The sequence below is a fragment of the Zalophus californianus genome, chromosome 15 (assembly GCF_009762305.2).
Source record: "Zalophus californianus isolate mZalCal1 chromosome 15, mZalCal1.pri.v2, whole genome shotgun sequence".
In the NCBI taxonomy this organism is placed as follows: Eukaryota; Metazoa; Chordata; class Mammalia; order Carnivora; family Otariidae; genus Zalophus; species Zalophus californianus.
This window is the reverse complement of record NC_045609.1, coordinates 46,888,684-46,914,792: the sequence shown is the minus strand read 5'-3', so window position 1 is coordinate 46,914,792 and position 26,109 is coordinate 46,888,684. Positions and strand designations below refer to the sequence as shown.

The 26,109-nt window shown below is 56.8% G+C and overlaps 1 protein-coding gene across 6 annotated transcripts in view; it reads left to right on the top strand.

Annotated features, from left to right (window-relative positions):
- Nucleotides 1-21,356, top strand: part of ARHGAP22 (Rho GTPase activating protein 22) — a 172,338-nt gene extending 150,982 nt beyond the window's left edge. For 5 of the 6 annotated variants that reach the window (XM_027594589.2, XM_027594579.2, XM_027594570.2 and 2 more), the window contains 6 exons: nucleotides 9,294-9,501; nucleotides 12,267-12,399; nucleotides 13,301-13,374; nucleotides 13,986-14,107; nucleotides 15,999-16,905; nucleotides 20,818-21,356. In XM_027594589.2, the coding sequence (XP_027450390.2) occupies nucleotides 9,294-9,501; nucleotides 12,267-12,399; nucleotides 13,301-13,374; nucleotides 13,986-14,107; nucleotides 15,999-16,905; nucleotides 20,818-21,046 (1,673 nt within the window). In that variant the 3' untranslated portion in view covers nucleotides 21,047-21,356. Of the gene's footprint in view, nucleotides 1-9,293; nucleotides 9,502-12,266; nucleotides 12,400-13,300; nucleotides 13,375-13,985; nucleotides 14,108-14,603; nucleotides 14,843-15,998; nucleotides 16,906-20,817 lie in introns of those variants that run through there. The other variant, XM_027594599.2, reaches the window with a different exon arrangement.
- Nucleotides 21,357-26,109: the final 4,753 nt, after the last annotated feature.

Genomic DNA, 26,109 nt, shown 5'->3' with positions numbered 1-26,109 from the left:
CTACTCCCAAGTGAAAGGGGCAGGGGGCATTGGAGGGCTTTGGGCTGAGGAATGACGGCATCTGATCTACAGCTGAACAGGGCGATTCTGACTGCTGACCCCCGTGCCCCCACCCCAGGGACAATGACGAGTTGAAGCCAGGACACAGATATTTGGGCTTCTCTGGGCAAGAGTCAAGGGTGCTTTTGCTTCGGTGGGTGGCAGTGAAAGTAACTGCGTTCTGAGTCTGTTTTGAAATAGGACCGACAAGCCCTGGATGGGGGTGTGAGAGACCGGGGGCCGCAGGTGGACTCTGAGAGGTCCTACTGAGAGGCCTTGGGGACAGAACTGTCCTTAGCCAAGAGGGGAAGACTTGACATAGAGCAGGTTTGGGAGGTCACGGCAAGACCGCAGGTCCATCTGGACACGTTTGAGTTTGAGGGTTCTATTTGTCATTAAACCGGGACAGGTGCTGCATGGGCAGCTGGATGCAGGAGTCTGGGGGCTAGCGCTCTATGACTAGTTGCACGGTAACTATCCCACTCACAGACCAGCAGGCACTGCCTAGCACAGCCCATGTGGTCATCATGTTAGGCCTGCCAGAATCCTCTCTACCACCCCCCCACCCAAATTCCCCAGATGGACGGAAGTCGGCAGGTGTGCTCCATTTAGAAGGCCCTGGACTCTTCTAGACGCTGCCCTTCTTCCTTGGTTGTGGCCCCATCACTGCGGTCTCCACTTCCCTTTTTACATCACTACATCTATAGTCAGACTTCCCTCCGCCTCCCTCCTAGGAAGCTGACCTGGATGATCTGGTATCATCTCTCCGTCCTTAATTTAGTCATGTCTACCAAGTCCTCTTTATTAGGTAAGATAACGCAGTCACAGACCCCAGGGATTAGGATTTGGACATTTTAGGGGGGTCACTATTTAGCCTACAACACCCATGATAAACATCAAAATTTTAAATAAAGACGGGATCCGTGGGGTTAGGGTGAGGCACTCCCGAAGTCTCTGCAAGAGCAGGATTGGAGCCTGTCATTACTTAAAATTTTGATAACTCGTTCATCATGGATTTTTTTTGCATTTAATTTGTATTTTTAAAAATAATGCAATAAAATATTTATCTTATTGAAGTTTTTGACACCTCCTTAAATTCTGCACCTGTGGTGAGTGCCTCATATTGCCTCATCCTAGCCCCAGCCCTGCTTAGTAAAGCAAGAAGAGGGGCCCTGCGCTGCCCACTCAGCTTCCAGCCGCAGGGCTCCCCCAAGCCCCTCCCTTACAGAATTCTGCCCACAGACCCCTGTAGACCTCTGTTCCTCCTGCCTAGTGTTGCAGAGCCCCCAGCTTTGCTTTTCTTTCCACCCGCCCTCCTGGTATATCCCTGAGGCTGGCTATCCATCCCACTCTTCAGACTTTGGAAGTATGGGATTGTGGGCTCACTTCACTGGGACAGCATCCTGCCCCGGAAAGGACGCATCTCTGCAGAAAGGTAATTTAGGTTTGGATGGACGGTCTGCCCATTTACTAGCTGTATGACCTTAGGAAAATTCCGTAACCGCCCTAGCCTTTACCAGCCACGTCTGTAAAATGGGGACATTAATACTTAGCTCTCAGGGATGCACTAGACAGACACCTGACTTTAAGTCCCAAGCACCAGCTCTGCAGGCAGGAGCCCAGCTTTAGATCCGAGCTCGGCACTCCCCCGGCTGGGTGACCCAGCCGAATTACCTGACCCTCCTGGGCCTCCGCTGCCCCACCGGGAACACCTGCGTCCCAGCCTGCGGGGGAATGGGAGCTGCTCGAGCGAGTCTTCCGCACCACCACCCCCCCACCCCGAGGAAGGGAACCTCGTCGGGAGCTGCTGCTGGCATTCGTTCCTCCGGAGCCTAGTCTCATCGAGCATTCGGGAAAAGGGGGTGAGACGTCTGAACCGGGAGCTCTTCCCGCGGGCCAACTTCAGGCGTGGCATCTCAGGAACTCGCGAGTGCCGGCCCTCCCTCCAGGGTCCGGGCCCGGGGCGGGCGGGCGGCGGGCAAGACGCTACCTGCGCGCGTGCCGGGCATTCCTGCGCCGCCGCACCGGGCGCGCCATGGGCCTGATGCCGGCCGCGCGGGCCTTCTCCCGCTGCTGCGCCTGCCCGCCGCCGCCCTGCCGCCTGCCCGCCTGCTGCGCGCCCGCCGCCCCAGGTAGCGCGGGACGGGGTGTGGGGAAGCGGCGTCCCGAACCCCAGCCCCGGGGCGACGAGGGTGCGGCGCATCCGTCTCGCGGGGGCGCGGCGGGGAGCGCGTGAGGGTCGGGGTGCCCGGAGCGCAGCCGGTGGGTCGCCGGGCCTGGGGAGCGGGGCGCGCGCGTGTTCGCGGCGAGAGGCGGAGGTCGCACACCCCTCCTATCTTGTGCCGCGGGGTGGCGGCCCGGAGCAGAGCGGGGACCCGTCTAGGGTCATCCCCGCCACTACTGAGGGGACCGAGCGGGGTAGGAGCCCCGGGCTCCCGACTCGAAGAGCAGTGCTCGGCCCACGTTTGCCGCCTCCCCCCCCTACCCCGGGCCTCAGGAAGGCCACTGTGCCGGGGCGTGGGGCTGGCTACCACCCGGGGGAGAGGGATCCCCTGCCCTGGGGCTGGCTCGCCCTGGTCAGGACCCCGGCGGCGAGGTGATGTTTGCCTCTCCCTGTATTTCTCTCTCCTGGCTGATGTCAGCCTGTTGGTTGGTGAGGCCTGGTTTCAGCGTCCCTCCCCACCCCCCCCCCCCCCCCCCCCCCCCCCCCCCCCCCCCCCCCCCGCCCCGGGGCCGCTCTGAGACTGCATCTAGAGCAGGGCCAGGAGCATGGACACACACCCGTGCGGGAGGGCTGGGTTGAGAAACCTTGGCAGCAGAGCTGAGAGCAGGAAGGGACTTCCCAAAGTCTGCAGCTCTGGAGAGAATTAAGAATGTTTTTCCTCCTTGTGTCTTTTCCCTGATGTGGCCTGGCCCCCTCCCCCATCCTGCTGCCCCCCAACTAGACAGAGCCCCAGGAGAGCCAGACAGGCCTGAGGTCTCCACTCAGGAATCCGCTTCAAGAGGGAACACCAGCTTCTTTCCTGCTGGGGCCTTTGGAGCCCACAGAGGCCTGGCCCTGGGCCGGAGCTCCTGGGTCAGGAGAAGGCCACATATGTCATGCACCTGCTTCAGTGTGCCTGTCATGGTGAGCTCTGCCATGGCTGCTCATAGCCCCATGAAGTGGCCGAGAGACTGAGGACTGTGCCCAAGGTCATCTGGGACAGGGGTGTGAGCCAGCCGACTGCCTGCCAGTGGCCTGTGACTTCCTGCTCCTGCATGGGCTTCTGGGGCGAGGGGAGTGAGAGTGGGGTTTGCCAGGGAGAGCAGGCAGAGGGGAGGCCCGGCGCAGGCCGGAGCCCAGCAGCAGGTTCATCCAGAGGGAAGGCAGCCTCTGCCAGTTTCCTCTCTGGTGGCAGAGCCGGTACTTTGTGAAGAGCGTGGGCTGGGACCTCGAGGAACCCGCACACTGGCTGGGTTTCCAGGGATCTGACGAACCTACTGGAACTGGTTCTTGGCAAGGCTACCCCTCCGAGATGTGCCAGGAGGGCTGAGGAAGTTTAGGCGGCTGCTCCCAGCCCCACCCGGCTCTGCCAGAGAGACCCTGGCCTGGGGAGGGTGGGCAAGGCCCTGGCGGAAGACGGCCCGGCCCTGTAGCCTGAGTGCAGGTGGCCCCCGGGAGGAGGACAGCTGGGAAGGAGGCCCAGGAGGCTGAGCTGGGGTGAGCTTTTCCTGCGGTGCTCCAGAAAACCTCTCTCCCCATAGGGAGGTGAGGGGGCAGCTTGCACCTGAAGCCTGCACAGTCTCCTGCAAGGCTCCCCACAGCCTTGCTGGGAATGTGGGCTCCGTGCCAGGCCTGGTGGTGCCTTGGGCAGGGCCTCAGGGCAGCCTCTTAGAGACCGTGCGATCATCCCGTTTTATAGATGGAGAAACTGAGGCCCAGGAAAGGAGGCCCCTCCTCTCCTCAGTAGCTCAGCTGGGATGTACACCCAGACCAGTGCACATGTAGGCTCAGAATCTTTGTCTTCATGGCCTTCAGTCGTGATTGTCACCTGCCTGTGTCTCCACACCCGCCCCCCCTCCCCCCCAGCCCAGCCCAGTCACCAGGCTCAGCACTTGGAGGGCCTCTGGGACAGTGTTGTCATATCCCAAAGCCTCTGGGCAGCACAGGAGGTCAGTGCTCACCACTGTGGCTGGTCGTCTTCAGCTCTGCTCCCTTGGGCCCTGCCTCCGACCCCTGTGGCCCCGGTCAGACCCCCACCCAGCTCTACCCTCGGGCCTGGGGCCTCTGCCCCCATGCCCCGCTCCCGCCTGCCTGCCTGCCTGTCACCTCATCCTTACACCCCAGTGTCCATGGCACCTCCTCCCCCTAGTCGCCCCGATTTGGAAGCGCCCCGAGCCCTGTGGACTTCCCTTCCCTGGCTCCCAGCCCTGTGTAGGAGGGCGGGGTGAGTGGTGAGGAAGGGTTCCCAGGGGCGGCCCTGGCTGTGCTGAGGTTGGGAGGGGGCTCTCAGAGCTGGGGGCCCGCGCTGAAGCGGCTGCCCTCTCTCTGGCCCAGGTCTGTACCCCAGAGGAAGGTGGGGCAGGGCCTGACCTGCCTGCCACGGTGCATTTCCTCCTGGGCGGTGGGGGGGAGGGAGGCAGCAAGGGGCGTTCAGCTGAGTAGGCCCCGGTGGGATTTGTGTGTCCCCAGTCCTCGGGAGTGGACCGAGGCCGTCCACTCCCTAGAGCAGGGTGAGGTGCAAGTGTGAGGGGGGTAGAAGGGTGGGTGGGCGGATGGAGAGACAGAAGGATGGCAGATGTCCCGGGGACAGGAGATGGGAGAGCAGGAAGGGCTAGAGCCTAGAGGAGGCTGGATGGGATTAACCCAGCTTTGTGGATCTCTGGAGGGAGTTTTAGAATTCTCCTCAGTGTCTCTCTTCCCTGACTGTGGCCTTCAGTCACCTGTGAGCCCAGCGTGGGGAGCTGAGTGCAGGAACTCTGGATGGGTCACTGTCCTTCACTCGGTGCTCCCAGGTGCTCCCAGGCCAGCACTAGCTCGGGACTGCGGGGGTGGGGGGGGTGGCTCCCAGTGAGGATGCGGGCAGAGGTGAGGGTTCACGCACTCACAGCTCACATGGGAGGGGACATCTGAGCTGTTCCCGAGGGCTAATAGGAGATTTGTGCAGACTGAAGAGGAAGGAGACCTCCAGGCAGAAGTCGGTTAGGGTTAGGTGCACAGGCCGGGCAGCAGGAAAGCGGACGCATTTAGGGCGAGTAGTGGGTGGAGCTGACAAGAAAGGGATGTGTGCATGAGCGGGGAGGGAGGCAAGAGGCAGGCGCTGAGGGTGCAATGCCAGGCTAGCCCCCTCCCCTTTTGGGGACGCTCTGCTCATGGGCAATTCCCCCTGTATGTCCTCTGCCCGCTCGTTTGAGGCCTTAGCAAATGACTCAGGTCGTGAGAGGCATGGGTCCCCATTTCTGCCTCCTGTGAATCAGGACCCCTCTCCTCCTTCATCCTGACCGCAGTACCCCTGGGGGACGTCTGGGCCATGGAGGTCAAAGCAAGAGGGGTGAATTCCTGTCCGAGCCGCATGAGTGAAGTTTGGGCTGGGTGTGAGGCAGCAGGGCGCAGTGAGGACTGGGGAGGGGTGGCAGGTGATGGGCTACCACGGGCACAGGGGCCGCTGGACTCCGCCAGTGTTGCCGTTTGGGAACTCCGGCCTAGGACTTCCAGATCTGTGGATTTTTTTCAAGAGAAGCTGGAAATTCAGATTCTTATATGAAATCTCCTGATTTTGAATAACTCATATTAAAATGGTTCACACATCACACTAGCTGAACAGGAGCATTTGGCCCCACGTGGCCCACTATTGAGCAGAGGTCACTGTGCCCTGAATGAGGTGAGAGGGGACAGTGGCTCTGTGGCCCCGGGACCAGCAGAGAGGCCCGGGCGCTGTTAGGGGCGGGCCCTGGGGGCGCCTCAGACGGGCTTCTCAGGGCTGCCCCAGGCAGCCACCATGCCAGTCTCATGGCAGCCTCAGCCCCTGCTCTCGATGCTGTTGACTGGCCCGCCAGGCCCCACCCCTGTGGGCAGGGGCACTGGGCTCTCCCCCTGAGTCCCAGAAGGCAGACAGCTTTTCCTTTCGTGTCCTGTTATAGTCTCCGCTTCACCTCTGCCCACTGCCCACTGCCCACTGTCTGCACGAGCAGACCGGGGAAATGGGAAGCGGGACTGGTGGGTGGGTGGTAGCCAGGTATCCAGCACCAGCATGGGTGGGGAGCAGCAGTGTGGCCTAGAACATTCTCTAGGCCCGGAGCCAGCCTGCGTGGGTTTGAACCTTGACCCTGCCACATGCTGAGTGAATTTGGGCATGCGTCTCCGTTTGTCTCCGTTTGTCCGTCTGAGAAAAGGGGATGGTGCTGATAGTGATGCCGGTAGAAGTAGTCCCTCAGTTATGGAGCTGCATGAGAATCGTGCCCTGGTGTCCGGGCAGTGCCTAGAGCAGCACCCCGCACCATGAGTGTTCCGTGTTGACTGTGTCAGCACCCACCCCTCAGGCATACGTGCACGGACGTGCACACACACGCCCACTTGCACGCATGCACGCACTGCTCCCTAAAGCCTTGACAGCATCACTGGATGCACTCCACATGCGCATGTTTTCTAGAAGGGACAAGTCTCACCCCCCCCCCCCCCGATTCTGTATGCTTTGTCCTTGGGTCAGGCAGGGGCAGAGGAACTTTTACTGAGTCCTGCTCTATGCCAGGCACTGCGTCAGGGACGGCACTGCATCAGGGACTGCTGTAGCTTACGTCAAACTCGCCACTGTGTGGGGAGCTGAGTAGGTGCCCGGAGTCCTGCCACTGCTCCATGGCAAGGGAGAGCTCGAACTCTCCCCTGGCTCGCTCACCATCCCGGCCTCGGTAGCCACGTGCCTGCACACAGTGGAGCTCTGGCATCGTGCCTCTGGCACACCCCAAAAGCGCCCCTGCGGGGAAGGTCTCTGCATCGTGCATGCATATGGAAGATGTTGGGCATTTGAAAGTCCTTGTAGAGCTTAGGGCAGGGAGAAGTGTGTTTCTCCTGTTAGTGTCACTGTGTGTGTGTGTGTGCGTGCGTGCGTGCGCGCGCACACAACAGTGCTTTATGGACCTCAGCTGCTTCTGCTCTTTGCCCGGGCTGCCAGGAACCTCTCAGCTGGTTGTATATTTAGTTGTCATAGGTCTTATCAGTCTAGAGTTCCTCTACTTCTTCCTCTCTCCCTCCATCCCTCATTTGCTTTCTTGTCCTATGCTTTGGATCTCTTGCTTCCGTTTTTTTGTTTTTTTCGGTTTTGTTTTGTTTTGCAAATGTTATTGAAATGTAGCATACAGGAAAGTGTATGATTCACAACTGTACAGTTTAATGATTTTTCTCAAAGTGAATATAGCTGGGTAAGCAGTGCCCAGGTCCAGAATGAGAGCACTACCAGCACCCCAGAAGCCCCTCGGATCCCTCGGACCCCTTCCAGTCACTGACCCACCAGGGTAACCATGCCCTGCTCTGGTTTTGCCAGTTACACAGATGGAGTCATGCAGTGTGTACTCTAGGTCTGGCTTCTGCTCACGGTTTTTTTAACTTTTTTTTAAAAGATTTATTTATTATTTGAGAGAGAGAAGGCATGAGCAGGAGGGGCAGAAGGAGAGGGAAAGAGAATCTGAAGCAGACTCCCCACAGAGCGCAGAGCCTGATGCTGGGCTCGATTCCACGAGATCAAGACCCGAGCCGAAATGAGGAGTCAGACGCTTAACTGAATGCGCTACACAGGCGCCCCTTTTTTTAAAAACTCTTAAAAATTGTTGGTAAAATAGAACTAAGATAATATTTACCATCTTTACCATTTTTAAGTGCACAACTCAGTGGCATTAAGTATATTTGCAATGTGCAGCCACCACACCATCCAGCTCCAGAACTCCTTCATCTTGTAAAACTGAAACTCCGTTCTCATTAGACAGTAGCTCTCCATCCCCCCATCCTCCAGCCCCTGACAACCACCATTCTCCTTCCTGTCTTTAGGAATTTGTTATTCTAAGTACTTCACATAAGTGAAATCACACAGTATTTGTCTTTTTGTGGCTGGCGTATTTCATTGACACAATGTCCTTGAGATTCATCCACAGTGTAGAGTGTCTCAGTTTCCTTTTGATTTTAAGGCTGAATAATATTCCATTATATGTATGTACCACATTTTGTTTATCCATGTAGCTGTTGGACACTTGGTTTGTTTCTACCTTTGGTTTTTGTTTTGTTTTGCTTTTTCTAAGCAAGCTCTCTGCCCAACATGGGGCTTTGAACTCACGACCCTGACATCAAGAGTCACGTGCTCTACCAACTGAGCCAGCCAGGTGCTCCCTACCTTTCAAATATTGTGAATAATATACTATGAACATGAATGTACAAATGTCTGTTCAAGTCTTTGCTTTTGGTTCCGTTGGTTATTTACCTGGACGTGGAATTGCTGGGTCATATGGTAATTCTGTTTTACATTTTTGAAGGCACCTCCCTGTTTTCCGTAGTGACTGCACCGTTTCCATTCCCTTCAACAGCGCACAAGGGTTCCAGTCTCTCCACATCCTCGCCAACACTTGCTGTTTTCTGGGTTTTTTTGATAGTAGCCATTCTAATGGGGTGCAAGGTGGTACCTCACTGTGGCTTGACTTGCGTTTCGCTAACGATCAGTGGTGCTGCGCCATGAGTATGTTTTCACATCAGTGTGTCATCTGTCTTGTTGTGTGAGCTGTGCACCATCTGTTTTTGTCACCATCTGGTTCTGCACAGTATGAGCAGACCGGGACATACCCGCTTATTCTACTGCCGATGGGCATTATTAGGTGGTTTTCCATTTGGAGAGATTGCAGAGTGCCGCTAAGAACATTCTAGGGTGCCTCTTTTTGGGGACATTGTCCTGGGTTTTTTAAATGTAAGCCACTCCTGTTTGGAGGTTAGTGTTGCATAAATAAACCGATAAAATGCATGATGCCTATTCCCTGAGGGTCCTTTAAAGGTTCCTCAGGCTTAGACAAATTCCGTAGCACAGGACAAGCCCCCTGCCCGCTGTGCCCTCCTGCTCCCTGTCCCAGGTGGCCCAGGGTCCAGCTGCCTGGTGTGTGCCCTCCCAGATTCTGATTTGCTCCCTCAGGAAAGAGCCACTTTGGGCCCTGACAGCGCCCCCTGCCGCCCATCGTCCCAAGCGCCCTTCCCCCACTGCTGAGCTGGATCGCTGAGGGCCTGACCAGCTCCTCTCTGTGCTCAGGGATCTTTGGGCAGCGCCTGGAGGACACAGTCCACCACGAGCGGAAGTATGGCCCCCGCCTGGCCCCCCTGCTGGTGGAGCAGTGTGTGGACTTCATCCGGGAGCGTGGGCTCACCGAGGAGGGGCTCTTCCGCATGCCCGGCCAGGCCAACCTGGTGAGGGACCTGCAGGATTCCTTCGACTGTGGGGAGAAGCCACTGTTTGACAGGTGAGCTCCTGGGGGAGAGCGGCAGAGGTGCGATCACCTGTCTGTTCCCCAGGACGCAAGCTCCAGGGGCCAGAGGTGGGCTGGCATCCAGGAAGCGTGGCAGCGGGGTGGTGGGTGGCACGGCTCCCCACAGTGGTGCATGGGCTCAGTTCGTGCCCCCCCGCTACCCCCGTGGGCAGAGCACCAGGCACAAAATCACTGTAGCAGCCCTGGGCCGCCTCTCCGGGCTGGGGCCTGCCACAGACGAGGCACACTCGTGTCTACGCAGGCTCTTTCCATGGTGGATGGCTGTAAACCCAAGCCAGACAGGGGAAAAGAAGGGCCTCTGCTTGTTCCATTTGGGACTCCAGGCCTCCTGCAGGGCCTCCCTCTGGGCTCTCCTTCCTTGGGGTGATCCATGCCCAGGCCCCTTCAGTGGCAAGATGGGGCAGCAGCCCCCCCATTTTCTCAGGCAACGGGGCTGGGGAGTCAGTGCCCATCCCAGCCCATCACTGGGGCTTCCCGGGTCCAGGGCCGCACTGTGTGGGTAGAGTCCACTGCACTGAAGAGCCCAAGGGCCGTGACCCGGGAGGTGGGGCGACCTGGGTCCTCCTCTCCCTGATGGCACCCCACCCATTCTAGAGCAGTTTTCATAGGAAGTTCTTCCTGTATCAAGCCAACCTTGGCCTCCGTGGAACTGCCCTTCTCAGATCTGCCCTCATAGTCAAGGCCCTCTTCTGCCCCCAGGATAAACCCATGGGTCTCTGCTGGCAGCCCTGGCCTTCCCAGCTCTTCTCTCGGGGCAGAGCACCCCCGTGCCTCCAGCTTCTGCCAAGACCCATCACTGCAGCTAGGAGAGTCTGTCGATAGATGTGGAGCCTGGGACTGACCCCATTCCCAGGGGAGGTCCGCCCTTAGGAAAGAAGAGAGATCGAGGAGTGGAAGCGTTTTCTTGCAGGAGGAGAAACTAAGCCTCTCGGGTTAGCCACCTCTTTCCAAGTCACACAGTAAGGGAGGAAGCTGACTTAGACCCCTGGGCTGCCCTGTCTGTGTACCCAGTCCCCTTCCACCACATGCTGTGAGCCTGGTCCTGGGGGGAGGGAGCGGGGCAGGTGATGGCACCTGCCCTAGAGGGGCTCCCAGGCTGGGGGGCCTCCACGGAGCTGTGGGCCACAGAACATTCTCCTTGGGTGCTGGGGTAGGGTGTCTGGGTTCAGCGTAGGTGTGTGCAGGAGGGGAGGGTGGGTGAGGGGGTTGCAAGAAGTACCAAGAAAAAACCTTAAGCCACTGTTCAAAGGGAGAGGCTCTGCAGTGAGTAGGGAAGGAGGGGAGAGGGTGAGGAAGTGTGTTTCTAGAGGAAAGAAGGTGAGGCAGTCAGAGTGCTGGGCCAGGATTCCTAAACCAGAGTGGGGCAGAGGATCGGGACATGGCTGGCTGCAGGGACCTGTGGGGCAGGGGGCTGTGAACTGGAGCTGCTGGGACTGGCTAGGGGCCAGGCCTCCCAGGCCCAGAAGCACTGAAAGCTGAGGGTATGCAGGAGGAGCCAGGGTGGGGCTCCAGAAGGGAGCAGAAGGGTGGAAGGGCTGCTCTGAGTCCACTTGCCCAGGACAGAAAAGCTTTCACCTCCCCCACCAAGGGGAGACATATCAGTAGGGCCTTGGCCACACGTCTGTGCTTTCACTGTCCACGTCTTCCCTGGGGGCAAGCCTGCAGATCCTCCTAGCTTCCTGCCCCTCCACTCAGCCTCCTGCGGCTCTAGTTCCTGCAGTGGCCAGCACTGAACCCCCAGGGCTCCAGCGGGGGAGGGGCCACTGGGCTCGAGCCTGGGTGCCCCCAGGGGCCGTGAGCACCCAGGAAGTGGGCAGTGTTGGCAAAGATGGGGGGGGGGCCTGGGGGAAGGCAGTGGAGGGCACGGGCAGCAGCATGCCTGGCTGGAGAAGGTAAGTGGAAGCAGAGACGGGGGCTGCGTGGCCAGGCCAGACTCAGAACCACCAGGCCTGAGGTAGGGACGGGCCCTAGGTCTGTGGGTCTGAACTATATATGGGTATATAGAGCCCTAGAATCCCAAATGCCATAGCCAGAAGGGACCTTAGGGCTTAACTCAGACCAGCCATTGACAGCCAGGGCCAGGTGGCACGTTAATGGCATAGCCACATTCTCCTGGCCCCAGGCTCATCTTTCCTGAGTGCCTGCCATGAGGGAGATGCAGGCTCAGGGTTTAAATCCAGGGCCCTAGAAAAGCAGATGAAATACCTAGGGCCCAGGCCCATCCAGGAAAGCAAGCTTAGAGGAGGTGCCAAGATAGTAGTCCAGGACCTGAACTCGGAGGCCAATAGGCCCAGGGTTGCTGCCCTCCACTGGGCAAACCACCTTGGGCAGCTCCAAGCTGGGGCACAGGAGACTGAGGCCTCCAAGAGGACGCACAGGACACTGGGGCGCTGGAAATAGCGTGATGAACAGAGAAGCCCAGGCATGTGTAATGTGAATAGGAACCCAGAGGCTGAGGGAGAGGGCCTGACCTCTGACCTGCCCGGCCCCCTAGTGGCCAGTGCCCAGGGATGCCTGCTCTTGCCAGGAGCTCAGCAGGCCAGCCTGGCAGGTGCATTTAACACGGTCCCTCCTTCTGTTGGTGGGCCAGTCGGGGAGTGGGGGGAGCAAGCTCAGGCTCACATCATGTCGCACGTGGACATGAGAGTGGAGGCTGCCCCTGGGGGAGTGGCACAAGGTGCTGGCCACTCCTGGGCTCCCTGGTGTCCCAGGCCTCACGCATGTCCCCCTGCCCACAGCACAACAGATGTGCACACGGTGGCCTCTCTGTTGAAGCTCTACCTGCGGGAGCTCCCCGAGCCCGTGGTCCCCTTCGCCAGGTACGAGGACTTCCTCAGCTGTGCCCAGCTGCTCACCAAGGACGAGGGGGAGGTTAGTGGCTCCTCGGGACCCATCCTGGGAGGCGGGCCTGCTGGGAGGTGGGTGTCTGGAGCAGGGCACAGACAGACATTTAGTGACTTTCGTGGCCCACAGATCCTGGCCTACAGCCTGCTGTGTGAAGGGCCCGGAGCATCCTGCTCTATGTATGTCGGTGAGGGGGTGGCTGGAGCACTCTGCTGTGTGTGTGGGAGGGTACCTGGAGCGTCCCCTGTCTGTGTAGGGTCCTTTCTTGTGTGCAGGCCTCGTTCTCCGGGAGCGGCAGTTACCTCCTAAAGCAGGCTGAGTTCCAGTTGTGGTTCTGAGTGCCTGGGGCCCAGGTGTGGGCCCCAACACAGTAGGGACTCCTGCTGTACTACCCGGCTCAACCTCAGGCTACCCAGGCCAGCGATAGGGTTCAGAAATCACCAGACCTTTCATCTATTTTATATCCTGCCTCCTCCCAAAAGAATCTGAGGCTGCTTCCAGGACAGAGGGCTCCCACGCCCACCCTTGCCCTCTCCTGCAGGTGCCTGCCTGCAGCCCTAGCCGGCTTTGGCTGGGGAAGGACCATCTGTCGGCCTTCTGGCCCTGTGGGAGACGAGGGGTCTTTACCTGGCGAATATTTGTGCCTCCCGAAGTGTGCTGAGCCGTGGCCTTGACACTCCTCCTTTGCCCTGCAGAGGCATACCCTTCACGTCAGTTCCCCAGAAGTAAATCTGCTTCCCCAAGGCTGGCCTCCCCGCTCCTCAGAGGGAGATGGAGGTGGGGGCACCTTCTGGCCACCTGGGGACTGGTTGCATGGGCCTTGGCTGGAGGCCTAGACTCAGATTCTTGCCCCCACTCCCAGCCCTCCCTCCAGCCTGGAGTCTCATTGCTGGCCTTTGAAATGCTGTTTTTCTCTTTCAATCCCAAGGGGACTCTGGAGTTGGCTAAACAAGTGAGCAGCCTTCCCCTGGCCAATTACAACCTGCTCAGATATATCTGCAAGTAAGTGACTAGGGGCAGGGAGCTCCCCTTCCCTGCGCTCTGGCCCTGCGCCCTTCACAGAGGGGGCCTTGGTCATTCTCCCGCCCCATCTCCCCGCCATGTGCTGATGGAGCCAGTGAGGGGCATAAAAGAACACAGCCCCTGCGCTCATGGAGCTCACGGTCCCCGTGGGAGCAGGCAGTGTTGAACAGTCCCCAGGGTAGCATTTCTGAAGAGAAGGGACACACCCTGTGTCCCTTCAGCCTTCTCTGGGTGCCTCCCGCCGTCCCCTCCCCCAGGGGTCTGCCTCCCGAGCATACCGGCCTCGACCCAGGTGCTGGGAGAGGGCATGCAGTGCGCCTGAGGGGTCCGGGCCTTCGCGGGCCTCTGTCCCCACTGCAGGCGGGAGAGTCATGTGTCCTGCTTCCACACTGACAGTGGGCCCTTGTCCCGCCGGCCTCTGCTTCTGATGGCCGTCTGCTGCCCCTCCGAGGGGGAGGCTCTGCCCTCTTCTGAGTTTGCCAGGGGCAGCTGGCTACGCCCAGCAGCCGTGGACACGCGTGGACATGGCTGGGCATGGAGGCCAGGCAGCTCCCAGCAGATCTAGCATCTGCTTCTTCCTTACTGTACAGGTTTCTGGATGAAGTCCAGTCCCACTCGAATGTCAACAAGATGAGTGTCCAGAACCTGGCAACTGTTTTTGGACCCAACATACTTCGGCCACAGATAGAAGACCCGGTAACCATCATGGAAGGTAACAGTGGAGGTGTGCGTAGCGGTGCTGGGTGCTGCCCAGGGCTGGCCCGTCCTTGGTCGCAGGCGTGTCCTCAGGAGCATTACCCTGCATCAGTCCAGCCCAGGGCCAGGCTGGTGGGAGGGGGCTCCGTTCCAGGGGGCCCTCTCCTCCCCCTCCCTGACCCCATGGGGTCCAGCTATAAAAGGAAAAGGAACTTTGCCCTGTGGATGGGGTCACTGGGAGCATTAGAATGGTGGGAGAGGCTGGGGGATGGACAAGGTCAGTGCCCGTGCCCTTGAACATACACTGATGTTTTTGCTTTCCTTAAGTAAATGTTATTAAGTAGTTGTCACAGGCTCCTGGATGTCAGAGCCGTACCCTGGGGAGTAAATAATGACAAAAAATAGCAATAGCAGCTGTTTGCAATATGTGAGGGCCTCTAGGAGTGCCTTCCTGTATCACCTCATTGTCAACTTCACGAGCTCGTGACGTGGTTATTGCACCCCTTTCACAGATGGGAAAACTGAGGACAGGAGAGGCGAGGTGACTGTCAGCCAGGTTCGCCAAAGGGCACAGGTACAGGCTGTCCCGGAAGCTAGAGCCCGTGCTCGGAGGCCCCGTGGAAGACTGTCTCGGAGCGGTTAACGTGGGAGTCCTGCTGCCCACGGACGGGAGCCCCACAGCCGGTTCTGGCTGAGGTGTGCAGAGGCAGGCCAGGACTCACGCAGCACAAAGCCAGCTGGAGCTGCTGCCCCTGGCACCAGGCAAGCTGAGGCCGGAGTCGCCATTCCGTGCTGAGCATGACCTGGGAGAGATGGGAAGGTGGGGGTGGGCTGTGGAGCTCTGTGTCCCCCCAAGTCTAGGGTGTGGCTCTTGGGGTGGCACTCTCCCTCGAATCTCCCCCTCGGCCTGCCTAGCTCGGTCTCATCTCAGGCCCCCCAGGTTCTCGGCCTGCCAGGTGGAACAAATGCCCAACAGCAAACACTGAGTTCCTGCTTCACCCAGTTTTCTGGCTAAGGATTCATTATTTTTTTCCAGGATTCTTAGTTACCTCTAGTGGGAGGGTCCAGCCAGCCACCCCTCCTTATTACCTGGAAACCTTCCCAGTCTCTGGTCTTTGGTGGAGGGTAACAGGAGGGAACGAGGCAAGCAGATAGGTACCATGGTCCCATTGTACTGCCCCCCCCCCCTTCATTGCTGACCCCCAACCCCCAGTGGCAGGAACTACAAGCACCACAGGCTGCATCTCAGGGGCCGTGGCCTGGAGAAGAGGTATTTGTGTGTGTGTGTGTGTGTGTGTGTGTGTGTGTGTGTGTGTGTGTGTGTGTGTGTGTGTGAGAGAGAGAGAGAGAGAGGGAGAGAGAGAGAGAGAGAGAGAAGTATAGGGTGGGGGAGGGCGGGTTGTGCATGTTGTGGGGCTGCATACATTCATTTGTGTGTTGTGACCGTGTGTGTGTGGGGGGGGGTGTCCACTTGCACCTCTAAGGCCTCTCTGTCCCTGACCCAGAGCCTTGTGCCCCCCAGAGTGCGGACAGTCAGGCACAGCCCTCCCTGGCAGTGCAGGGGAGTAGCGTGGGCAGGGGCAGCAAAGAAGGCTGTGATGTCTAGGTGTCAGTTTCCAGTGCCAGCCTGCCACTGGCTCGCTCTGCGGCCTCAGTGGGTGTAGTGCCTTCCTCCCCACACCCAGAGGGCGTGTGGGCTGGAAGCACAGTGCCCCCTGTGTGTCCAAGGAAGGGGATTCGTGGGCAAGATTCTTCTGTCTGTGCTAGATTTGGACGGTGTGGTGGCTGAGTCCTCTCTTGAGGGGCAGCCTGGTTCTGGACTGCAGGCACCCTGGGTTGGCTCTGGTCTAGAGAGCCTAGACTAGAGACATCCGTAGCCAGGCTTTCTCACTCTCTCTTCTTGGCAGGCACTTCTCTGGTCCAGCACCTGATGACCGTCCTGATCCGTAAACACTGCCAACTCTTCACTGCAAGGGCCGAGGAAGGGCCAGCCTCCCCGCGTGGGGGCCCACCGTGCACAGTGGGATGGGGCTCTGAGGAGGTCCCGAGGGACGGCCAGCCAGAACCCAGCAGCCCCAGCAGCCCTGGCCTGCCATCACACAGGACCTCGTCTCTGGATGGGGCCACTGTGGCAGCGCTGTCTAGAACCTCCCCCACGGGCCTGGGTAGCCGAGGCAGCCCTGCCACCACCAGCCCTGGGAAGAAAGTGCAGACTCTGCCCAGCTGGAAGTCTTCTTTCTGGCAGTCAGGGTCCCGTTCAGGGAGCTCGAAGGTGGGCAGCTCATCCCTGGAGGTGCCCATCATCTCCTCCGGAGGGAACTGGCTCATGAATGGGCTGTCCTCCCTGCGCGGCCACCGCCGGGCCTCCTCGGGAGAAAGGCTCAAGGACTCAGGCTCTTCGCAGAGACTCTCCACTTACGACAATGTGCCCCCGCCCAGCGGCCTCTTTGCCAGCACCCCCAGTGTGGCCAGCACAGCGTGGTCGGGGGCCTCCTCTTGCGAGGCGTCGGCCAGAGGCTCGGTCAGCAGCTGCACGGCCTGCCGGGCCAGTGACTCGTCCGCCTGCAGCTCCCTGCATACCGAGGGGGCCCTTGAGCCTTCCCCCTTCCCCAGTAGCAGTGAGGGCCGTAGATCCCCGGACCTGGGCCCTGGCCTGGACGAGGTGGGCACCTGCATCAGCAGCAGCGAGCCCAGCGACCGAGGCAGCCCCCCGCAGGACTATGCTCGCTGCTCTGAGGCTCTCCAGGGCCTGGTCACGGAGCTCAGGGCGGAGCTGTGCCGGCAGAGGACTGAGTACGAGACCAGTATAAAAAGGTAAAGGGCTGGGCGCCTGGGTGGCTCAGTTGGTTAAGCGACTGCCTTCGGCTCAGGTCATGATCCCGGAGTCCCGGGATCGGGTCCCGCATCGGGCTCCCCGCGGGGAGCCTGCTTCTCCCTGTCACCCTCCCCCCTCTCATGTACTCTCTCTCTCATTCTCACTCTCTCAAATAAATAAATCTTTAAAAAAAAAAAAAAAAAGTAAAGGGCTGCAGCCATGGGGTGAGTGCGAGGCTGGCACCCCCAGGGCCGGGCAGAGCCCTTGTGGCCAGTGGCTCATGGGGCACCAGCTCTGGGTAGTCAGCCTCTGGCTCTGAAAGCAAGCCTCTCTGAGGCAAGGCTCAGAGCAGCCAGCAACAGGAAGCCACTTTTCTGGGAGAATGCCCCCAGAACAGGGCTGGGAATGGAGGGCTGGGGTCCTATGTCTGGAAAAGCTCAGGAGCTACAGGGCCTGGTGTGCAGTCAGAGCTCCATAAATGCCTGCTGAATGAGTGAGTCAAGAGTCTCAGCCTGAGCTGCTCAGAGCACCTTTAATGGAAGGGCTCAGCATAGGGGTCCCTGTGTGGCCCTCAGGGAGGAGACGGGCCCCCTGAGATGTGCATGGACCCGAGGAAGTGTCCATGTGCAATGCAGGCCCCAGGCCAACCCGGCTGGCTGGCCGTGGTTGGGCCTGATATGGAACGAGGACTGCTTCCAGGATTGTAATCCAGTTTCCTATGAGGCGGGAGCTGGCTGTGCTGAGCCCTGCCCTCCTTAGGAACCTTACCTGGTCACAGGAGGATGCCTTGTGCCATATTCTGAGCCTTGCAGGTTTGCTCACAGATGATCCTAGTTTGATCCTTCCAGCCTCCCTGGGAGGAGAGTGTATTCCAGCTCTGAGGCACCAGGTTCTCCAACCAAGGTCACCAGCAGAGCCTGCACTGGCCAGTGCGCCGTGCTTCCGCCAGCATCTCAGGCTTCTTAGCCCTTGGCCCCAGCTGTCTGACTTATAAATGAGGCCCTACCCACTAGCAGAAGTTGTTTGTGGGCTCTGACATCCTCCTTTCCCCATCAGAGACAGTGGAGGTGAAGGGGTTCCTGCTTCTCACTCTGGGCCTGGGATTTCTACAGGGAGCTGGAGGGGCAGCGTTTGGCCCTTTTGTTCTGCGGGAAGTCAGGGAGGGTCACAGCAGGTGATGTCTGAGCCAGGGGCTGAAGGACCAATAGAATTGGGCTGAGCAAGGAGGAGAAAGGACACATGAGTAAACCTGTGAGGTATACAACTGGGGGGAAACCCCCACAAAGGTGAGCACTGGGTTGGAATTTACCAGGCAGCAGGAAGGTGGAACACCCTGCAGATACGGAGAAAGATGGTTACAGCTGAAGATGAGCTCACAGACAAAAACTACAGGATACGTGGCAAGTATTACCAGGCGGAGGCTGTCTTCATACAGCCTCAGAAGAGGTCAGAAGCAGCTTCTCACTTCTTTAGCTCTTTGTGGAGCCAACTTCAGCTGCTCGCTCTTTCACCTCAGAAGCTTGGTTTCTCAGGGGAAAATGCAATGTTGTTCCGTGGAGGGCTCTAGATGAGACTGCCTAGGGTCGATTCTCTGGCCTCGGGTGACCTCACCTATTTGTCGTGAGGATTAAGTGCCACAGTGGATGGGAGTGCTCGGCACAGGGCCTGGTGCATCCAGAGTGCTCAGGGAGTTTTCACTGCTCACACTTCCTCCTGCTTGGTGGCTTGGAGGTGAGCTAAAGCTCGCAGAAGCAAAGGGATGGCAGCAGCAGCCCTTGTAGGACCCTCGCTAGCAGAGTGGTCTGTGCTGTCATCCTGGTTGGAAGGGTGGTCTAGGGAGAGAGGGGTCTGCCCGAGCACATGAAAGAATGGAGCCCCATCCAGCGGGTCTTTGGGGAATACATCTGCACACAGGAGTCAGTCAGCACTGGGTCTGGTCTGGGGGGTTAGGGGAGGCCAGCTTTCTGCCCTGCCTCGCAGGACTCAGAACCCCTCCCCTGTGCCAATTCCTGTATTCCCAAAAGAGAATTCACTGAGTGTCTATGATGTGCAGACACTGTATGAGATGCTGGGGACACAGCCAAGACCAAAACTGATCAAAACCTCTGCCCTCATTCTTATTTGGTGGTGGTTGAGGGTTGGAGGCGGAGAGAGACCATAAACAAGATAGATTTTAAAAATCTATGGTATGTTAGAAGGTTAGATAAAGGAGGAGTACAAAGCAGGGTGAAGGGAAGGGAGCATGGCGGGGAGAGGGTTGGAAGGCCATGCTGGGACAAGAGGGAAGGCCAGGTGCGGAAGCCCAGGGGCTGTGGTGGGAGAGGCAGGTGGAAGAAAGAGTGGGGATCAGGGGAGTGTGAGAAAGGGGGGTGGAGGGCAGAGTGCGGGGCTCTGGCTAGATACGTGGGTAGCATGGACCTAAGGGGCAGCAGTCAGGATAGAAGAGCCAGATTCTGAACATATTTGGAGGGTTTCGCTAATTGGTCAGATGTGGGGATGAAAGAAAACTGACTTAAGGGACAACCTTTTTGTTTTGGTGGAGTAACTGAAAGAAGGTGATTACCGAGTGGGACACCAGGACTGCAGAAGTGGTTTGGAGAGAAGAGTCAGGAGCCGCCCGTGGGCCTGTTAAGGTGCAATGCTTAGGAAGTTTGAGTGGAGTCCAGTGAAGCTGAGGGGTTGTCAGCATGGAGATGATACTTTGGGTCTGGAGATGGGATGAGGTCACACAAAGAACCACACAGAGAGGAATACAGGAGGCTCAGGCCCGAGCTTGAGAGCCCCAGGGCGGAGAGGAAGAGCAAGCGAAGAGGGGGCTGGATCCAGAGGAGAAGCAATGAGGGGTGTGTGGTCTGCCACTGACCTTGGGGGTTCCTCGGTCTCACAGCACGGCCCGTGCTCCGCAGATGGCGGGCTGGGGCGCGGGCCGCTTTCCTGCCCTCTTCATGCTTTGTGTTAGGGGACTGAGGGTGGAGGCCTGGGCCTCACCCCGGGCGGGGTGGGGGTGGATACTTACTCCAGAACACCCCGCTGCAGGTGCCGCGCTGTGCGGTCTTTGTCCACTGTAGCTGTAGCTCTTGGGGGAAGGGCTGGCCCTGCATTTTTTCAGAAGGGACCCCAGGACTCAGAGCCGTTTGTGTTGCTTCAGAAACAGCCGGCTGGGGCTCAAACTCCAGTGTGTGGGTCCCCAGGGCCTGGGCTCAGCATGCCCCAAAGGCCTTACAGGAGGTAGTCATCTGGTCGAAAAGACGGGTGTGCCAGCCTTTGTAGAGTGTGGGGTCAACATCCAGAGGAGCATGTCTGTGGGGAGGATCCAAAGAGGTGTCACTGAGGGTGGGACATTTGAGCTGGGGCGTGAAGGGCAAGGAGTAGTGGAGGTGACAACCTGACCGGGGTTTCCCCTGAGTCGCGGTGTCTGGCTGGGTTCTGGGGGGCCCTGGTGGGGGGCAGCTAGACGGAGGCTGGAATATAAGGGGCCTTGCAGATGAGCGAAGGCGAGGGGACAGTTTCCTACTTCCCTCTCCATTTGGGGACCAGGTCTGCTTTCTGCCAGCCAGCAGCCCATTCCTCAGTGGACAGTTGGCTGGGCTGGAGGGTAAGTGGACTTTATATTTTAGTGAGGACTCAGGGAGGCCCCCGCCCCGGCCTTGAGCGCCGAAGGGCCAAATGCTCATGCTGGCATTTCTGGATCACGGGCTGAGGGGAGGTCCCCTGGGGGTGAGTGCCCAGGTCTTTTGAGGAGCTGATGAGGCCTGTGAGGCCTGTCCCAGAGCCAGGTCTGAGCCTGCATGTGTCCTTCCCCTCCGCGGGCCGCCTGACCAGCTCCTTTGGAAGGAGTACACGCAGGCACATGTTTGCTGAAGCCCAGCCAGCCAGAGGCTAAAACAGTGTCTTTCTTCTTGATTTTAAAGACTCGAAGAAGGTAGTGCCAACCTGAGGAAACGAATGTCACGGCTAGAAGAACAACTGGACCAGGAAAAGAAAAAGTACACAATGCTGGAAATAAAGCTGAGGAACTCAGAGCGGGCACGGGAAGACGCGGAGAAGAGGAACCAGCTGCTGCAGAAGGAAATGGAGGAGTTTTTTTCAACCCTGGGAAGCCTGACTGTAGGGGCAAGAAGTGACAAAGCCCCAAAGTGAAGGAGTAGAAAGAGCTCCCGTCCACAGGGTGCTCGCCCGCCTCTGAGCAGAGATGGCTGCCAGCCTCACGAGCCACAAGGCTCTGCAGCTTGGACATGGGCTTCAGTGGTGCCAGGAGCTCTGGAGCCAGCTGGAGGGAGGAGTCCTGATGCCCCCAGGGGGGACTGTTGGGAGCCCAAACCCCACATGGGATCTGGATGCTGTTCCCACCATGCAGGGCCTGGCAGGTGTCTCGTGACCACCAAAACAGATGGCACCTGGGATCTGGGTAGCCCACTGGGCTACTTTTTTGCATTCGTTATTAAATTTGCTACCATAGCATGATGTCTGGATGCCTGACTCCTTTATGGTCATGTAGAATGGGGGTTACCAAGTTGCTCACAGGCTTGGAAGTCCCCAAGGTGTGCCATGGGTGGAATGGCCTAGGCTTCAGAAGTGGGTTGTGAAGCTCCTTGAGGAACACCCAGTGTTGTCACAGTCACTGAAGCTGGATTTATGCAAATCTATGTTTTGCTCCATGTTCCCTGTGCCCAAGGCAAGACGATTTTCCTCAGTCAGGCCTTCCTTCCCCCTCTGAGCCACCTGGGCCTCTGCAGCTGGTATCTGGCCTGGAATTCCTCTCAAGCCTTCCACCATAACCTGCTTGCCTTTGCTTGGCCCCACATCTGCTCCAGGGCCAGAGCCCCTGAGTCAGAGCTCAGCATGGGCACTCTATACCTCACTTCTGCACCCGGGGGTGCGTGGGGGCACAGTGGGTGTTTGAAGGAAAAGGGAGCCACAGGGACGGGAAGTTACCATTCTCTGTCCTCCAGGCGCCCCTCAGGCTGGGTGCCGTTTCCCTGCAGACTCCCCTTCGAGCTAGTGCTAGTCCCTCTCCCTTCCATGCCCATTTTACCTTCTTTAGCTCATCCTCAGACTTCAAGCCTCCATCAGGGCAGAGCTTTCAACCAAGTGTTTACCTGGCCACCACCACACATGTGCAGGCCTGGGCCAGAGCTCCTAGGGATGGGACTTAGGGAGCAACAAAGGAGTGGCCTCTGAGCGGAGAGGACTGGCATTGCTTCACTTACTCCTGCTGACAGTGTCCTTACATATCACCTCTTGCTAACCTGAGCACCAGAGTGCCCCAATTATCACTATCTCTGGAAAAGTCCCTCAGGCCCAACCACCCATCCACCTAGAGTCGGGTATAAACTACAACACTGATGCTTTAAATGCCAGGGTCTTGGTTCTCCTGAGAAGAGCTGGCTTCCTACCATGATGTACAAGCCCACAGGACCAAGACGGCTGGTAACTCCCATAGTGGTGAGGCAGGCTGACCACAGGCCTTCTGCTGAGCCACCCATGGCCTTACCAACCAGGAAGCCAGACGCCTGCCAAGGGCACCCAGCAGCACCAGCAGGCAAGAGTTCTCTTGAGGAACTTTGAGGCGGGGGGTCAGTGGAGAGCAACACCCAGATCTACTCTCAGGCGATCTGCAGCAGATGATCTGGGTGACCAGTTTCCCCAGGAGGTAAAATATTGCTCTCCCCTCTATTCAAGGAGAAAGAGAAAAGAAATTGAAGTGACTGATTTCCTCAACAAGATAGGAACTGGTCCCCAGGCCCAGAGGGGAAACAGGCTGGGAGAAAACAGGTGGGAACACCAGTGTATTTTTATGGTCCTGGGTTCCCCACCATAGTCCTGGGGTTGTACCAACTCCGATTTGGAGGGAAGATACCACCAGGCTATCAAAGGAGCAGGAAAGACAAAAGGGGGTTCACACGATGGAAAGGAAGTTTGTCTGCTCTTAGCCGTTCATAGCGGCAAAGGCTCAGCTTCCAGCCAAGGCCTGGCCAAAAGCAGCTCGTGGACCACATCTGCCACCTGCTGGCAAAACTGGGATCTGCAAAGGCAATTTTTCTCTGAAAATCAGTTGGCAATATTCAGTAGAATTTCCATCCTCCGGTTTCCATTGAACCAGCATTTTCCATTCTATCTGTAGAACAGACGGACCTCTACCTGTGAAGCACGTTCGGCACCAGGGCCAGCGGACTTTGGCCTCGTACCCTGTCCCTACCCACTTAGGTTCCCCCAACTGAGTTACATTTCAACCACCTATTCCCGAACTGTGGATTCAAGTTGTACCTATTAGTGTAATGACATTTCAAATTAAGTAAACCAATGAATTATGAGTGTGAAAATATAGGAAATTAATGTTTTGAAGACCTTTGCGTTTTTGGAATGCTTTAGAAAGAGCAAAGGCAAGTTGTTAAAAAAAATTGCTAAATTGTGGATAAATCAAACATGCAATAGCATAAAATTGGCAAAAATCTAGCATTCTGTTCTTAGATTACTTCAAAAGTGTTTTAAAGTTTGTGTTTGGCTTTAAAGCAAAAACTGGAAGTTTTAAGTCTCATACTAAACAAAAAAGGAATTGGCTTAATAACAAATGTCCATTTTTTTAAGAGTAGTTTTTTAGGGTATGTGTGTGTGAGAGAGAGAGAATTCCTTGTTTTACCTGGCTGTTGAATAATGGGACCAGGCATGACTGCTGTATACTTCACACTGTAAAAGGGCTTTGGAATGGAGTCCATGTATAAATGTTCCCAGGCCTGTGGGCAGTAAATGGAGTCAGTAACAAGAACAACATGTTTCATGGACTCCCCCTCCTTTTAATGCAGGGCCCCAGCCCCCTGGAGAGTTCTCCTAATATCCTATGTGGTCCTATCACAAAGGGACAGTTTCTCATTTATATGAGCCCACAGCTAAGTAGATATGATAGTGCTGCTGTCTCTTACATCCTTGTCTCCACCAAGAGCCCCCACCTTTGCCAGAAACCGCTGCCCTTCCTACCAAGCCCATTGCTGCTACTTCCATGCTCCACCAAGCCCTGTGACAGGTGGACCTATGAGGTGCCAAAACTGTGTGGTGGTTGGTGAGAAAGGAGAGCTACAGCCTCAGAAAGCTTTTCAGCACAGAGCAAAGAACTTGGGCCGGGTCTGTGCAGCTGGAAGACCTTGGAGAAGTTAAGCTTTGGGGGTCTCTGCTCCCTCCTATCTAAAATGAGGATAATCTCAGAGAGTGGTTGCTGCCCCGGCAGGTCTACGTGTCTCACACGTAATTAGGTGACGTTATTTTCTGCACTTTAGAGCTGAGTACACAGAGAAGTTAAGGACCTGGACCACAACCATACACAAGTCAGTGAAGGAGTCAGGCTTCCATCCCAGGGAGTCTTAATTAAGAGCCTGTATTCTTACTTACTCGTCCAAACTGAAAAGATGCTGGCTTGATAGTTTTAAAACGTTACCCCTATCATATTTTAATGAGGTCTGTGCACAGGATGCAAAGTAAGTGCTATAAGAGACCTCTAAATCAGACAACGGCAGAGGTCAGGGAAAGGTCCCTGACAGATGTGACACCTCAACTGTTTTGTATGCTGATGCGCATAACCAGAGCAAAAGTGGTGTGTGTAAGAGAGAGAGAGACAGGGAAAGGAGAGGGGCGGGGGAGGATGGAGGGCTAGAGAAGGTGGCAAGGATCTGGTCACGGAGGGTGGGATATGTTCTTAACCCTTATGCTTTAGGAGAGGATTTCCCTGGGGCATATTATATCCACTATAGAAATCCACAAGGCCTTTCAATTTTTTTTTTAAGATTTTTTATTTATTTGACAGAGAGAGACAGTGAGAGAGGGAACACAAGCAGAGGGAGAGGGAGAGGGAGAAGCAGGCTTCCTGCTGAGCAGGGAGCCCGATGCGGGGCTCGATCCCAGGACCCTGGGACCATGCCCTGAGCCGAAGGCAGACGCTTAGCGACTGAGCCACCCAGGTGCCCCCAAGGCCTTTCAGTTTTGTGGGGCTAGAAGGAACAAGACCTAGGTTATGGCTTTCATAGAGCTTACATTCCAATGGGGTAAGACGGAACATAAAGAAGTATTAAAAAGAAGACAACAGGTCCCAAATGGAGTCACTTATACTCAGCCACATACCACGAAACCAAGACTTACAGTTTGGGCTCTCCCAGACTAGTTAGGTCATCTGCCGGATAGACCCCAACCATCCCCTGCAAGAAAGCAACCTTACAATAACCAACCTGCTTTTTTGTCTAGTATAATTTCCTGCTCCCTTCTGCCTATAGAGTTTTTCATTTTTTACAACTCCTCAGAGTTCATTTCTATCTGTTAGGTTGTATACTGCCCAATATTTATGAATCATTGAATAAAGCCAGTAAGATCTAAATTTACTTAGTTGAATTGTTTTTTAACAGAAGTACACATAAACAAGATACATTCAGATTTTAATAAGTCCTCTGAAAAAGGTGATCCCAGGACCTATTTTAGACAATTTGGTCCGGAAGTCCTCTCTGAGGTGAATTTGAATGGAGACTAAAGGACAGACAGGGCAGCCATGCAACCAGACAGCTGCAGGCAGAAGAAAAAGAGCTGTAGAAGTCTGCATGGGTGCTGGCACCAGGCACTGTGGACAGACAGGGCAGGAGCCAGGCAAGGCCAGACACTGTAGGTAGGGCCTTGTCACCCAAGGTGGAGTTATTTTAAGGGATATAGAAAAGGCGTTTGAAGGCTTTAAATCAATGGACGTGAATTGGCTTGTATTCCAACAAGGCTCTTTTGGCCACTGGCAGAGAGTGGATAAATTTGGTGGGGGTGACGGGGAGTGGCTGCAGGGAAGCTAGTCCAGGAAGTGTGGTCCAGGCCAAGTGTAGGAGAGTGAGAGGCCAGGAACTAGACAGGAAGACTGAATGAGGGGTGAAGGGAAGACACCGTGCCCAGATCAATCTTTATAGAGGTCATGATGTCAATAGGAGCAGAAAAATAGGTAGCAGAGTGAAAGGGGGTGATAGCCTTTTAAAGATGGGAATTACTAGAGCATGTTTGCTGCTAAGAATGACTCAGTAGAGAGGGAAAGATGATGAAGAAATGAGGATGGTAATGAGGAGAGCAATCCAAAAAAAAAAAAAAAAATGCAAGGAAGTGGAAGAGTTGGCTTCTGAGATAAGAACTGGGAAGACAGAGGACACGGACATGGTTGCAGACAGGTGTGTGAAAATGCATACTAAAGTTTC